Source organism: Microtus ochrogaster, unplaced genomic scaffold (genome assembly GCF_000317375.1).
Source record: "Microtus ochrogaster isolate Prairie Vole_2 unplaced genomic scaffold, MicOch1.0 UNK2, whole genome shotgun sequence".
Taxonomy (NCBI): Eukaryota; Metazoa; Chordata; class Mammalia; order Rodentia; family Cricetidae; genus Microtus; species Microtus ochrogaster.
This window is the reverse complement of record NW_004949100.1, coordinates 20809077-20824569: the sequence shown is the minus strand read 5'-3', so window position 1 is coordinate 20824569 and position 15493 is coordinate 20809077. Positions and strand designations below refer to the sequence as shown.

The 15493-nt window shown below is 40.6% G+C and overlaps 1 protein-coding gene across 1 annotated transcript in view; it reads left to right on the top strand.

Moving 5' to 3' along the window:
- Positions 1 to 15493, top strand: part of Mtr (5-methyltetrahydrofolate-homocysteine methyltransferase) — a 78349-nt gene that overhangs the window by 32090 nt on the left and 30766 nt on the right. Inside the window, exons 14-18 of the mRNA XM_013353137.2 lie at positions 4165 to 4305; positions 7268 to 7453; positions 11276 to 11455; positions 14333 to 14449; positions 15063 to 15203. Of these exons, the coding sequence (XP_013208591.1) occupies positions 4165 to 4305; positions 7268 to 7453; positions 11276 to 11455; positions 14333 to 14449; positions 15063 to 15203 (765 nt within the window). The remainder of the gene's footprint in view (positions 1 to 4164; positions 4306 to 7267; positions 7454 to 11275; positions 11456 to 14332; positions 14450 to 15062; positions 15204 to 15493) is intronic.

The window sequence follows — 15493 nt, the reverse complement described above, 5'->3', positions numbered from 1 at the left end:
TCATCTCTGCTCCTCCCAAAGAGAATTCTTACTCCTCTGACCACAACAAATGCTTGCTGTGGAAGATATTGTTAGTCTGTTAGCTATAGGTCAGAACAAAATCAAAGGTCCTTGGGTCCTTGCCTTGAGAAGTCTGCATTTTTAGCTGTGTACACTGTAGATGAGTCAGATTTAATCCATGCAGAGCATGGCTAAGATATCTGAATAGGTTTTACTTTTCTGTAAGTATGAAATAAAAATGGAAGAAGTTGATTTAAGGTTTTGGGTTTTTTCTTCTTCTGTGAGTTAATTTCTTCTTTTCTTTTTTGTCCGGCAGTGGTGGTACACGCCTTTAGTTCCAGCACTGGAGAGGCAGAGACAGTCGGACCCCTTTGAGTTCAAGTCCAACCTGATCTATAAAGCGAGTTTCAGGGTAGCCAGGGCTACACAGAGAAGGCCTGTCTCAAAAAAAAAAAATTTTTTTAAACTGGGTCATAGTGGGTACATGTCTTTAATCCCAGTACATGAAATGCAGAGGCAGGAAGATTTCTATGAGCTCAGGCTGGCGTGGTCTACATAGTAAGGGCTTGTCTTAAAATTTTTTAAAAAATTATTCTGTCTCTGTGTATGTGAGTATGCTTGTGTGTGTTTATACACGTATGTGAACATTCATGTACAAAGCACTGCATGAATGTGGAGGTTAAGGGACAGCTTGTAAGAGTTGATTCTCTCCTTCCACATTTGTTTCTTAGGACTCAGACTCATGTCAGGTTTGGTATCAAGCACCTTAACCAGATGAGGCAGCCTCTCATTATCCTTTGAGTTTTTGTGATTTTTTTTTTGCTTGTTTCAGGTTCTGAACAGATTCAAGTTGTTGTTTTAGTTTCATTTTACATTTCAACTACAGTTCTCCCTCCCACCCCTCCCAAAGGGTAAGGGCTCCCACGGGGAGTCAACAAAACGTAGCACATTAAGTTCAAGCAGGACCAAGTCCCTCCCTCCTACATCACGACTGAGCACAGCATCCCACCATAGGGAATGGGCTCCATAAAGCTAGGTCATGCACCAGGGATAGATCCTGGTGCCACTGCTAGGGACCCCTTAGATAAACCAGGCTACATAACTCTCTCCCACATACAGAGGGCCTAGTTCAGTCCCATGCAGGCTCCACAGCTGTCGGTCAAGAGTTCTTGAGTTCTCACAAGCTTGGTTCAGCTGTCTCTGTAGATTTAAGGGATTTTTAAATATGCTCATTTTATTTGTATGTGTATTGTGAGTTTATTTACGTGTGTGTGTGTGTGTGTGTGTGTGTGTGTGTGAGTGTGCATGTGGAGTCTAGAAAAGGGCACTGAATCCCTTAAAGCTGGAGTTAAGACACATTCTGTGGGAAACCTGACTTGTTAGATGTGTCCTGAGATCAGAACTCAGCCTCATGATTGTGCATTGTGTGTCCTTACCCTTTGGGCCCTCTTTCTAGCCTATAGATTTAGGTGCCCCACCCCTCAAGACAGGGTCTTACTGTGTAGCTTTGCCTACCCTGGAACTCAGTATGTAGACCAGGCTGGCCTTGAGTTCACAGTGATCAGCCTGCCTCTACCTCCCATGTGTCAGGATTAAAGGCATGGGTCACTATACCTGACTTAGATTTAGTTTTTAGCCATGCAGAAACAACCCATTTATGTATCTTCCTTTTGGAATTGCTAACCACTGTTTTCCCTGTATCCCCGTTGTCTTTTTTAGTGCAGGTGTTGGTTGCCTGCTGCTCTTCCCTTTCATCCTGTTGCTGTTAGTGCTCCGTTTACTTTTATCGTGCTTGTCCTCCAGATTTGAAAGCACTTTTTGTGAATAGGGAGCAGGATGCAGTTCAACTTCTTGAGGCTATCATTCTGTCCTTGCCACCTGTGCTGTAGCTTACCGTCTTTATTTGTCCTCTGAGCATTCTGGAAGGTTCTCTGCCATCATGCCTTGGCTCTTGCTTGCACCTTCTGAAGTGCTTGTGACCCTTAATAGTCAGATGGTGTTTTTCAATTGGCAGAGGAGATAACAGGTTTTTTTCTTCTTCTTCTGCCTATTCTCTTTCTATCTGTTTTAGCTTTGATGGCCTTCTTAATTAGGGCAGAGATTGCTTTAGGAGAAAGTCCACAAGTAGACATAATACTAAGGTTTTCTTTTGTGCCCAGTCACTGTGCTAAGCATATTGTATCGTCACTAAACTTGCACAGTTCCATGAAAGTCAAACTGCTTCTTTTCACCATTCTACAGATGGAGATTTGGGGAGGTTAAAATTATTAGTCTGTTTTTACATAGAATTGGTAAAAGGAAGTCTTGAAAACCCATGTACTTAACTGTCTTGTGGTCTCTGCCTAGGGGAGCCTGTAGGGAGATACAGTTGAAGTGGGCCTGGGGAGTGCAGAATGGGTGCATGGGTCCTTCATAGAATCTAGGTTTCCCTGACTTTAGTGAACTTGAGGGCTCTGTGGTTTGAAGGGGAGGGCACTGATAGAGCAATGTTAGATCTGATATCTTGCTCTTGAAGGAATGACCTTAGTAAGTTTGGGAGCATTCTGTCTTCAAGCACTTGTTCTATGACTGATGAAATAGGTCAGATATTGGCATCTGCATTTCCCATGTCTTTGGAACCTCTGTTGATAACTTGTCTCCTCTTTGCTTCCTCCAGTCTATTCCTGCATTGGTGGGATGAAGACTTTGCCTCCCAGGATACAATACCTTTGTTAAAGTTGGTTAGCTTTCATCTCTGATTCAGATATTTGTGGCATTTGATCCCCACACTGGTGTCAGTGCTTACTTGTGTTCTTTTTCAGTGTGACAGTATTGTGTGCCTCCAACTAGATATAAGCTCCTCAAGGACGGGGATTGTGATACACTTTTTTATTCCTTATACTGTTTATTTAAATCATCCCTGATACTAAAATCATCCCCTTTCCCCTGTGCTGGAGGTGGAACCCAGTATCTCGTGCTTGCTAAGCAAGTACTATATCTACCGAGCCCCAGCTCTGCTTCCCTGTCTCCTACTCTCTGTCTTTCTCTCTCTCACTCTTGACCCTAGGGTCTTGAGTGTGCTAGGTAAGCACTACCACTGATCTGCAGCTCAAGCACTCGAAATTCTATTTTTAGACAGGATCTTACTGTGTATCCCTGGTTGATCTCAAACTCAGAGACATACCTCTGCCTTTTCAGTGCTAGAATTAAAGGTGAACACTGCAATGCCCAGCCTAAAAGCCATTTATAATTTTACTTTTTGTGAGCCTTTGGGCTGCAAGTGTAGTTCAGTGGTAGAGCTCTTAGTTATCCTTGCTATCCTTTTTCTTTATGTAGATTTGTTCCTCTGGCATATGCCCAATGGCTTCTTCCTGTTTTTATCAAATTCCTTCTGTGGAGTTTGGGGGGCGGGCGCAAAGAAAATCAGACTAACAGCAGCATCTATTATTGATTTTACCCTTGCTCATGTATTGGGCTACAAAGCTATAATGAAGATTCAAACAAGTGCCTTTGTTATGTTAGTTAGACAAGGTCACTGAGGGTGTGGAGAGATGGCTCAGCAACTAAGAGTATGTTGGCGCCTCTCTTCCTCCGTATTCCTGTTCCAGGTGCTCTTACACCCTCTGCTGGCTTCCATGGGCACCTTTATTCATATGGCATATATTCATACAGACACACATTTATAATGCATAATAAAAGTAAATCTTTACAAAAATTTCTACTTATGTGGGGAAATATTGAAGGATTAAATGAGTTTGGATGGTTGCTCTAAAGATCTTTCTTGAAGGATCTAGACTTGAGCAAGGTTTGAACCAGTGTGGAGGGGAAGGTGATTACATTGTTAACAATGATACTGTGTGATCCGTGGCACAGAGGTGATACTTAGCTGAGTAAAGTGTCCAGGGAGGGCCAACCAAGAAAGGCATTTGGGTGAGAAGGTGTCATTGGCTTATAGGCTCATGAATTTAGATCTTTCATGGTAGGAATCTGCTTTGGCAGACTCCAAGCAGTGAAATGATGTGTGGAAAGATCTAGTAGTCTATGGTGAGTGTTGGGGAGTAAGGGACAGGCCCAGAGTCAGGGAGGCAACATGTCTATTTCAGTAACAAAGGACCTTGGAGTGTGGGAGGAATTGCTTTTCCTAGTCATTGTCTCCTAACGGTGCTTCTCCCATTTCTTTTCCAGGAAGCCCTGAGCATTGCCAAAGTACAGGTGGAAATGGGAGCTCAAGTGCTCGATATCAACATGGATGATGGCATGCTGGATGGTCCCAGTGCAATGACCAGATTTTGCAACTTTATTGCCTCTGAACCTGACATCGCCAAGGTTGTACAAGGTTTATAATCATCAAGGGGTTTACCTGGTTGCTGTCATTCAATTATTTAGCCTTGTCTATCTGTCCACTCAGGAACTGCTCCTCTTTTCCTCCTTTGAAAGTACCATTATTTCTGATTCTGAGCTTTTTTATTAAGCTCTGTTCCACCTGAGGCAGATTTTAGAGAGTGATTGTGCTTGACTCTTGACGAGGTGCTTGGAGAAGTAGGCTTCAAGAAAACTGAATTTTGTCCATTGTCTGCAGTCTGAGAGTTGACTGTTGTATTTCAGAGGGATGCACTTAGCTGTTGCTTCCACACTGATTCTGTTTCTACCCTGGAAAATGGAGCTCAGTTATGGTTTCCTTACTATTAGAAGAGACCTTGTTAGGCATATCAGATTAAGGCAGTGATGTCTAACAGGGTTAAATCAAGGTATCCTGTCTGTGTTTTTACTTGTTCTTCAAAAGGTAAAAGTTAGGGGTTGGAGAGATGACTCAGTAATTAAAAGCAGGTACTGTTCCTGTGGAGGACCCGGGTTCAGTTTCTTGCCCTTACTTCGGACAGCTCACAATTGCCTATTAACACCAGCTTCAGGGGGATCCAAACTCCTCTGGCCTCCACAGGTTCCTGCATTTGTGTACAGACAGACAGACACATTTAGAAATAGTAATAAAAATTTTGCATTACATGTTTGTTTTTGAAACAGGGTCTTACTGTGTAGTCCTGGCTGACATGTAACTTACAAAGATCTGCCTACCTCTGCCTCTGCTGTAAAAAAAAAAAAAGGTTAAAAAAGGTGGAAGGCTTTTTGTATCAGTCATTTAGAATGTTTGAGAGGGCTCAAGCTAAACCTTTTTTTTGTTGTTGTTTGTTTGTCTAGTGTAGTAGCCATGATTGGCTTCACACTCATCACATAACCAAGATTGACCTTGAACTCCAGCTTCACCCACCTTGGTGTGGACCACCATGCTGGAAGGACCTCTGTGGGGTTTTGCTTTCAAAAAACTGTTCCCAGAGTTGCAGATCTCTAGGTTGAACTGTCATTTTTTTTTTTTTTTTTGGTTTTTAAATTAGGCTTTAGTAAGAACTTATGAGAAACCTGTGGTAAGCATTAAATTACATTTACCATCTTCCATCTGTGTACTAACACTTAGTAAAAACCCTTCCAGTTTTCTACGAGTAAATCTTTTGAGACCCTCAGGTTCAGAGCTGCTCTGGTCTGTTTAGCGTTAGTCAGAATCAGTGCTGGGGGAAGAAGTCTGGGTCTTCTTAGAGCCAAGCACACCCTTCCCCATCTCTAAGGTGAGGTGCTCAGACCCCCTGTGCTCAGTTCATCAGTTGTGATGGTGCGAGTCTCTTGTTAACTGTGAAGGACCTTACGCACTTCAAGAACTTGTTACTCAGTGTTCTGACTGCTGCAATGAATGACTTTTCTTCCCTGCTTTTAATCTACTATTAAATTTACTGGACATCGAGTATGGTGGCACATGTCTTCAATCCCAGCACTCAGGAGGCAGAGATAGGCTGATCTCTGTGAGTTCAAGGCCAGCCTGGTCTACAAAGTGAGTTTTAGGACAGTACACAGAAACCTCATCTGGAAAAACAAAAGCAAACAAACAACAGAAAACCAAATTTACTGGAGTACAAATTTCAGTCATTGGAATAGAATATAAAGATGTGCTGCTAGGCAGAGAGGCAAAGGCAGAAGTCATAGTTAGAGACCTGGGCTACATAGTGAGACCCAAGACCCTGACTTTAAAGACCCAATGTATGAGTAGTACATTTTTCCAGTAGGGTTGCACCACCAAACTATTCGTGAGCTCTTTAAGACACTGGCCTGGTACTTAACTTTCATTGCATTTGACTCTTTTTGGGGGTAAACTTCTTTATTACTAGTGTGCTAAGGAAAGCAAATTTGGAAGAGTACTTGTATTTAAATGGTGTCTTATATCCTACACTGGCCTGGAAATCACTATGCAGTTGAGTATAGCTTTGACCTCATATTCTCCTGCTTTCCTAGGAGTAGGCTTGTGTCAGCAGTTCATGAACTGAGGACCTCTGCAGGTGCTCTGCCAACAGTGCTCCTTCCTAACCTCCCTCCCCAACTCCCCTTTTAAAGCAGTAATTTTTCCTGTGTGTGTTTATGGTATTGGGAGACAAAACTAGGTCCTCACATGTGTTAGGCTCTCTGTTGCTGAGATAGACCCACCCTAGCCTTCTTGTTCTTTTTGTTGTCCTGTGTTCTAACCTTTCTTGTACTTCCATCCTTACTTGTTTAAACATTTATCTTGGTAACCATGGTGAAACCTGGTTTGCCTTAAAGGAAGTCAGTTACTAACTGACTGCCCTAAATGATAGTCCTAAATCAGCTGTCCTGCTATATTTGTTTCTTTAGAGTGAACCGTTCCTTTCCCCTGTCTTGGAGCAGAGGCTGAGTTAGACCATGGTCTCTCACGCGTTCATTTTAGTTGTTTGTTTTAGTGATTAGCATTAATTACTATTTGGAGGGGAAGGGGATTAAATCTGTTTTTCCTTCCTCATAATTTTTTTTCCTCTGGTCAGCAGTTTGTTTTTATAAAGAGAAGATTTAATTTGAATACCTTGGCTAAAGGGATCTTTCCAAAGAGGTTCAACCTTAATACTAGTCTGGTTAGAATGCTTGAGTATTAGAGAAGTTGTCTGCCTTAGGGTTTAAGTGCTTGGGAGTGTAAATTTTGGCCTAAGCCCATGAACTACTCTCTTGAATTCCCTGCCTTTGATTTATAAATCCTGGTCCATGTACATATTCTCTTGTGAGCTGATCTTACTCTAAATATTTGAACTTTAAGCTTAAGTAAGTATATTAAAGTCCTATTTTTAATACTCCATATTTATTTATTGTTCCCTAAAGAAGTAGTACAGGTTTTTTGGAACCATTCAAAAGGAAGGTATGGTGGCATGTGAGCTATAATCCTCCTGTCCTCCTGTCTTAGGTGCCACTGTGTATCGACTCTTCCAACTTTGCTGTGATTGAAGCTGGGTTGAAGTGCTGCCAAGGGAAGTGCATAGTCAATAGCATCAGTCTGAAGGAGGGGGAGCAGGACTTCTTGGAGAAGGCCAGGAAGATAAAGAAATTTGGAGCTGCTGTGGTGGTTATGGCTTTTGATGAGGAAGGACAGGTAAGTGGTTTCTGTGGGCCTGGCACTGGTGCCATCCAGGTGAGAAAGCAGTGGGAGACACCCATGTCTGAAATAGCTATATATGTATACACACAAACATGTACATGCTTTCATAATAAATCTACTTTTCGCCAGTGAGCCTGTTCCTTTGATGACAGCATTAAATATCTAAGAAGGAAGGGCCCTCAAACCTAGTCACTTCTCCCACTTTTAAATTCATTTTATTTTATGTTGTATGAGTGTCATGTCTACATCATGTACATTCCTGGTGCTCACGGTTGTCAGAGGATGTTGATCCCCTGGATCTAGAGTTTTGGATGGTTGTGAGCTGCCATGTGAATGCTGGGAACCAAGCTTAGGTCTTCTGTAAGAACAGCAAGTACTCTTAACTACTGAACCATTTTTCCAGCGCTGCTAGGCACCTCTTAAAGGTCCTACCACTCATATCCTACTATATACTAAATAAAATAAAAAATTAAAGATTGAAATGTAAAATAATTCTGAACAATATATAGGAGATCATTAATATTTTCATGTAGAAGCTGTTGCTAATCTCATGATGTGAAAAAGAAAATTTCGTGAGTCTGTTCACATAGAAATGTAAAATTTTATGTGGCAATTATTGTAGTTTCTGTATGTCAGAGGACAGAATGTCTGTAATAGAATGGACAGAGGATTTGAATGGGCAGCGTACATAGGAGTACAAATAGACAATGATCCTGTGAGAAGATACCCCAGTTTCTAATGCCTAAGGGAATAGTGAAGCAGTGATTAGTTTCTTTATCAATCAGAAACAATGAGAAGATTGGTGTCTTCTCACACCTGTGCTGCAGAGCCATGTTGAGGCCGTGGAAGCTGTGAATACTATGGTAGTTCCCTGGGTGATACATTAGCTGTGGTTCTGCAGTTCTGCTCTTTCTAGGTCATAGAGCAGGCTTTCAGTTGTACCTGATAAAGTGTTCATGGGATAGTTAGTCAGAATTAATCAATAAGCCGAAAAAACACCAGTGCTTATGATGAAGCCTCTCCTCAAAATCTTAAGATAGGCTGTATATGTAAGGCTACATGCTCACTTCCACTATAGTATGGTGGTAATCAGAAATTGACACAGCCGTCCATTGCTTGAAGAATGCTTAAATCTTGGTATATGTCACTTGCGGTGTTAAAAAAGAATGTGATGACGGAGCCATGTGAAGAAGTAATTGACATGATTTAAATTTTATTCAGGAAGCACTCATGTGAATATGTATGAGTCTGTAAAAACAGAAAAAAGTTGGTAAGTGTCAACTAGGGTAGGATAGTCTGCCATGGGTCATGTTGGCCATAAGTGATACTATCTATATTTTTGTATTTTGAATAAAATTGTTTTGATCAAATTGTTGTTATTTTTAACAAGATGTCCAATTTATATTGGACCTTAGTTTGTATACCCAGTGGGCACAGCACATAAAGTCAGTTGTTTTTCCTACCATCCTCTCCCCTGGTCCTTCTTTTACTCTCGTCCCCATCTCCCAGGGTAATTCACTTTAATTTTCAGCACATGTGCTACTGAACAGTGTGTAAGCCCAGCCGTGCATACGCAGTGATTGCTTCTCCTCATCCACTCTGTGAGCTCTCTTACTTTTGCTAGCATCATTTCCACGCTCCGATTCTGCTAGTGTCTCCAGTATCAGTCCAGACATCAGATGGAATGCCACTTGAGTTTCCCCCTCCTCTTTTTCCTCTCTCCTCTCCTTCTTTTTGGGAATCAGTTCTGCGGTCTTGGACACGCTAAGTAAGCACCAGTCCTGTTATTTGAGTCTCTCGGAGTCTTCTAGCAGGACCTCGGATGGCTGCTTAGGCTGACTGCACAGCTGTTGTTGTGGCTTTTGTTGTTTGTTTTAGTTCTGTACCCAACATCATCATTGAACTTGGATAGCTGATACTGTTTTCTAGTTGAGTATCTTGAATTTTCGTTAGTGGCTTCAATCGATAACTACCCCTGGGTAAGATGACATGATTGCTTCTATTCTTGGCCTTTCATTACAAGATGACTGGTAAATTTCTTATGTCAGAAAGAGATGTCCTCAGAATACCTTCAGAGGCAGAGATATGAAGAACCCAAGTTTATACTTTTCAGAGTGCGTGAAATTAAAAACTTAGGAATTGTTAATTTCTGGAGTCTTCCACATAATATTTTGGACTGCAGATAGCAGTGGATAACTAGTACCATGAAATATGAAAGTGTGGGTAAGAAAGGACTACTGTTTTTCTTCTGCCCTCCTACAGAGCATATTGGATTAACAATAACCAGAAATGTGGAATGTAATTTGATGGGTCTGCTGTTTGGAGGTTTGATCTGAAATCAGCCTCCTTGATTTCAAAGCTGAGAAATATTGTAAAAGTGATGTTCATTTACTTACTCCTTCATCTTCTCAGCATGGTATTGAGCACATACTCTAACAGGCCCTGCTCTGGGCCAGTGAGACTGATATTCCAGCTAGTGGAGATAATAATAGTAAAACAACCAAGAATAATTAGGTATCTAGAAAGAGATACCTCAAGGAAAGGAGGAGGTGTGCTCATATGGAGGGAGTGATTAAGGCAGACTCTGAGGGGACAGCTGACTGCCATACCTGTGAGCCGTGAAGTAGTTAGGCCTTGTGTGTTCTGGGCCGGGCAGCAATAGATGGACATGGAAAGACTCTGAGGTATCAACAGCATGGCAGGTTTTAGGAGCATCAGAGGAGGAGTGAGGGCAAATGGTAGGGCAGTGGTGGAGGTAGAGGTCCTGGCAGAGTGTGCTGGGCTGAGGAGCAGGGAGCACGGACCTTGCCAAAATGGGTTTTGATTTTTAGGATCTTGCTTAGGAGGATGATGATAATTTGTAGGTTTTTAAAAAAGACTTTATTTTCTGTGTATGATTGTTGGCTGCATGTATGCATGTACACCATGTGTAAGCAGTGTCTACAGACCAAGAGAAAGAACTCTGCTCTTCCGGAATTCAAATGGTGAACCTTCTTGATGGTGTTGGGGGCCAAATTTGGGTGTCTTGGGAAGTGCTCTTGAGTGTTAACTCATCTTTCTAGTTTTTGTTTTTGTTTTGAGTAGGGTCTCATAATGTAGTCCTGGTTGGCCTGGAACTCACTATATAGGTCAGGCTGACCCTGACTTCAGAGATTCACTTGTCTCTGCTTTCCAGGTGCTGAAATAAAAGGTGTGTGCCATCATGCCCAGCACTAATTTGTAGTTCCATCTTGTGCATGTGGTACCAAGCTTGTGCTATGGTAGGTGTGTGTGGGAAATAAATGCATGTGCTTGAATCTACTTTGAAGGAAGACCCAAGAAAGAACATCAGTGTTGTTTGTGTGAGTGGTTGGCACATTGCAGGCAGGTCAGGAGAGGTGGGACACTTTGAGGAGCTCTTTCCCAGTATTAGCCCACAGTGATTTGGCACTCACGCATGTAACTCAGGGTGGCTCCTACATGCCACAGTTCTGCCTCACCCTCCCAAGTGCTAGAATGACAGGTGTGGTGCTCAGCTGCTCGTTTTAATTTTCTTTAGTGGAATTTGATTTTTAAACCACATCTGTCTTTTTAGAGCCACTTTGTTAACATTTCATTCATGAAATTTTTATATAAGGGATAACATTGTTATATTAAAAGCAAAATCTTTAACTGATTCTTTTCTGAGATAAGTTGATGAATGTTAGAGGTTTGACATTTGGGTTTCAAAGAAATACAGTCATTAAGATTTGAGTGGTTTTGATGAGTGACATATGCTGTTTCCATAGATAACAATTTGCTTTTCTATTGTAAATGACATTTCTGCTTGTTTCTTAGGCAACAGAAACAGATGTTAAAATCAGTATATGCACCCGAGCTTACCATCTACTTGTGGAAAAACTGGGCTTCAATCCAAATGACATTATCTTTGACCCCAACATTCTTACCATTGGTACTGGAATGGAAGAACATAACTTGTATGCTATCAATTTTATTCATGCAACAAAAATCATTAAAGTAAGTCTGGGTATTTTCTGTCTTTATCCAAGACACAGTTCAAATTTATCATCTTGGTTTAGTGCATGCTTAGAACTAATACATACTAATTTGCTGAGAATAGTAAGATTTCAGTCCATAGTAAATTGTTTTCTAAAATGTAGGGCCTTTTATCTTTTATATAATGCTATTTTAGTTGTAGTATACAGCACATATGAGACTCTATTTCACATAGGATCTGTAGTCTATGGTAGATGAGTAGTTATGAACTGTAGAGTAACTTTCACTTTGCTGAAGTGTTCTGAGGCTATTGCCCCATATCTCTCCTTTCTGGGTATGCCTTATTTTCAATTCCATGAAGTAATTTTCATTCTGATATCTATGGCTCTGAGACTTCATTATTGTTTTTGCTAATAATTTTATTACTTATATGCATGTTTAGTTTACATTATATCCATTGATTTTTTTGTGTGTGCTTGCCGGTATGCCCAAATATACAAAATTTAGTTTTGGCCTGCTTCAATACTCAAGCTGCTTTTGTAGTCAGCCATGGACATGCCCTTGTGTAGACTTGACTCACATCCTCAGACGAGGATGACCTTGGAGACAGACAGCTCTTACTCTGTACACGACAGGTGTCTTATTAGTTCTCTTCAGTGCCATTTGTGTTCTCCTTTTTGTTTGTGATTTCTCTGCTTGAAAATGCCCTTCAGTCCTGGTGCTAGTGCTTTCTAGTGTTCACAAGTGCAGGACACTTGTGGTGTGCCTAGTGGAGAAAATGCTTGTTGTATAAGCCTTATTCAGACCATGAATTCAGTGTTAATAATTAAGATGTGCACCCCGAGTAAAGTGTCATTCAGTATTTATTCATGTGTGTGTGTGTGTGCCTGGTTGAGTTTTTTTTACTACATTATTCAAGTGCCCAAGGAAGCCAAAGAGTCTAAGATTCCCTGGAGCTGGAGTTAGAGGTTGTTGTGAGCCAATATGGCGTTGTTGTTTGTTTATAACTGGCATCTCTAGCACACAGGATGTTTTTAACAGACACACAAAACAAGGTTGTATGTTGATGAGGTTATGAATATATGACCAGAGGTTGCCAGCTGCTGTGTTACTGAGGACAGAACTATTAGGGAATCACGAGAATTAACTGTATGTCCACATATTATGAATTAGCCTCTTTTTGAGCTTAGTATAACTCAAATCATAAATTGCTTATGCTGTTTCTCCCTATTTGGCCTCTTTTTTTCCCCTCCCCGGGCTGGTTCTCACTGTATAGCTTAGGCTGGTTTAAACTTATTAGCCTCCTACCTAATCACCTCTCCAGTGCCACCAGGTTCAGCCTTATTTGAAATTTTATTTGTGTTACTATAGCTATATTTGTTCATTTTTATTAGTGTATAATTATTAGCCTGAATCACAACTAGCCATTTTACTGTCTAACAATTATGAACATTCTTATATTAGGTTGGTGCAAAATTAATTGCAGTTTCAGATCATGAATTTTAAACTACAACTAGGCTCAAACATATCTTTATTTATCAAAATAGGATTCATTCTAGTTAACCTGCTTTTACCAATGAGAAATAAATTTTTTAATTCTCCTAGCATAAAAAAAAAATCAGTTTTACAGGCTGGGAAGATGGTTCAGCAGGTGGAGGCATTTAGTGTCAGTCAAGCTGGTGATCTGAGTTCAGTCCCTCGGTCCTGCACACTGAGAACTGACTGTTGCAGTTGTGTTCTGACATCTTCACACACTGTGCATTGCCTGCATACTACTCCAGATAAATAAATTCAGCAAACATCTTTTTAAAAATCTAGTGCTTCAGGATTCAGTAACTCTTGGAAAGAATTTTCTCTGTCCTGCTGATTGTAGAAAGTTTTTCTCTGCAAAAAGTTATCAGGATTTTTGAAGAAATAACATTCTGTTGGTGAGTGATCAGGTGAATATGGTGGATAAGGCAGAAACTTAGTAACCCAGTTCTTGACTTTTGAAGCACTGATTGTGCGATGTGTGGTCAGATAATGCCATGGAGAAGAACTGAACTCTTTTTTTTGACCAGTACCAGCTGCAAACATGCATAGTATAAAATAAATATTTTAAAAAAGCAAGTAATAAATCATTAGCAAAAAAACCATTAGGCAGGATTGCATATTAAAATGGCATTTAACATAACTGAATTTATCAAGAATGTATTTCAACATTAAGGAGCAAATTTTAACAATGAACCTACCATTACTTTTCACCAATCGAACATGTTTGGCAAATGTGCTTGAGTTTCTCTGTAGCATAGGGCTGGAATGGCTAGACAAGCTATGTCCCTGGATACTTAGTCTTGTACTAAGAGTTACTGTTGTTATGACTAATGATTGGTATTGTCATAGGCATCTCAGCCTTCTTCCACATTTTGTCCAGTTTGTGATGAACTAGAGAGCTTGTTCATTTAAGTCATTGAAGTCTAGCAGCTTCAGATGGGTCAGGAATGTATACACATGTGCATTTATAGATGTATGCACATAATTTTTTGCTTTCTGCTCCACCCCTACCCCCCGGTCATTTATCCAGAAAACATTTCATGCCTCACCATGATCATTTTAGAGGTAGACAGAGATAAAATAGGAATTTATATTTTTCCTACAAAGGTTAAAGTCTAGTAGGAAAAGCTATTTATGAAGCAGTGCTTAGAAGTGACACTGTAAAAGGTGATAGATTTACATAATAAAAGAAAAGACAGAGTACTTGATACAGTGATGTAGCAAACTGTTCTTTGCTTAGTAACAAACTCAGAGTTACTTTGGACTTTCTTTTTACTTCTCCTGTATACAAAACTTACAAGGTATGACTTATTGTGACTTTTGAAAAAATAAGAGAATCTTTTCATGCTTTTACATTTTTGCCAGGAAACATTACCAGGAGTCAGAATAAGTGGAGGTCTTTCTAACTTGTCCTTCTCCTTCCGAGGGATGGAAGCCATTCGAGAAGCAATGCATGGTGTTTTTCTTTACCATGCGATCAAGGTATGGTGAAACCAACCTTAGGTACTGGGAAGATGGCTCTGTGGTACAGTATTGGCTGAACTAGCCTGAGGACTTGAGTTGAAATTTCACAGCCTGTGTGACTTAGTGTAGTAGTAGTTCCTACTGTAGAATGAGAGATGAAGACAGATCCATGGAAGATTGTAGAGCCAGCTAGCCTAGCATGTCCAGTAGTAAACAAGAGACCCTGTCTGAAGCAAAATGAAAGGCAGGAACCAATACCCAGTGTTGTCCTTTGACCTCCGTACATATGCCATGGTACATGTGTACCCACAGATACATATCTATATCTATATGCACATACATTGTAAACACAATGATTTTTCAAAGAATTAAAACAAAAATGATGGCACTGTACTTTGCCTTTTAGCAGGCTTACAGACTGAGTTACAGACAGGTTAACTAGCCTGCTTCTGTCTTTAAATGAAGCTTCAGTGGAACAGAGTGCCCTCATCCCTTCTCATGTGTTTTGTCTAGGGCTGCTTTTATACTGCAGCAGAGTTAAATAGTGACCAACTATGTCATAAAGTATTTTTTCTGATCCCTCATTTAGGGTATCAGTAGAATTTCTCATTTTTCTTTCTATTGCCCTTAGTTTGGCATGGACATGGGGATAGTCAATGCAGGCAATCTACCCGTGTATGATGATATCCAAAAGGACCTTCTTCAGCTCTGTGAAGACCTCATCTGGAACAAAGACCCTGAGGCTACTGAAAAACTCTTACGATATGCCCAGGTAAAGGGAAAAGTGTCCAAAGAATGGCTTTTCCTTCCTTAGAATTTATCACTCACTGGCAGCTACTGAACTTTTATTGTAGAATAGGAGCTAATGTAGAATTGTGTCTCTGGGTCATTAATCATCATAGTTACAGTTTTTATAGTGCTCTAGAGAAGGTATTGCAGTTAGGTCGAGGAGGGAGAAATAGATCTTGTCTAGATTGCTTTAGTGTTTTGAACTTAGACTTTTCTAAATTGATCTTTTTTAATGTGAGGTAGCCTGTCTCCCTCCCTCCCTCCCTCCCTCCC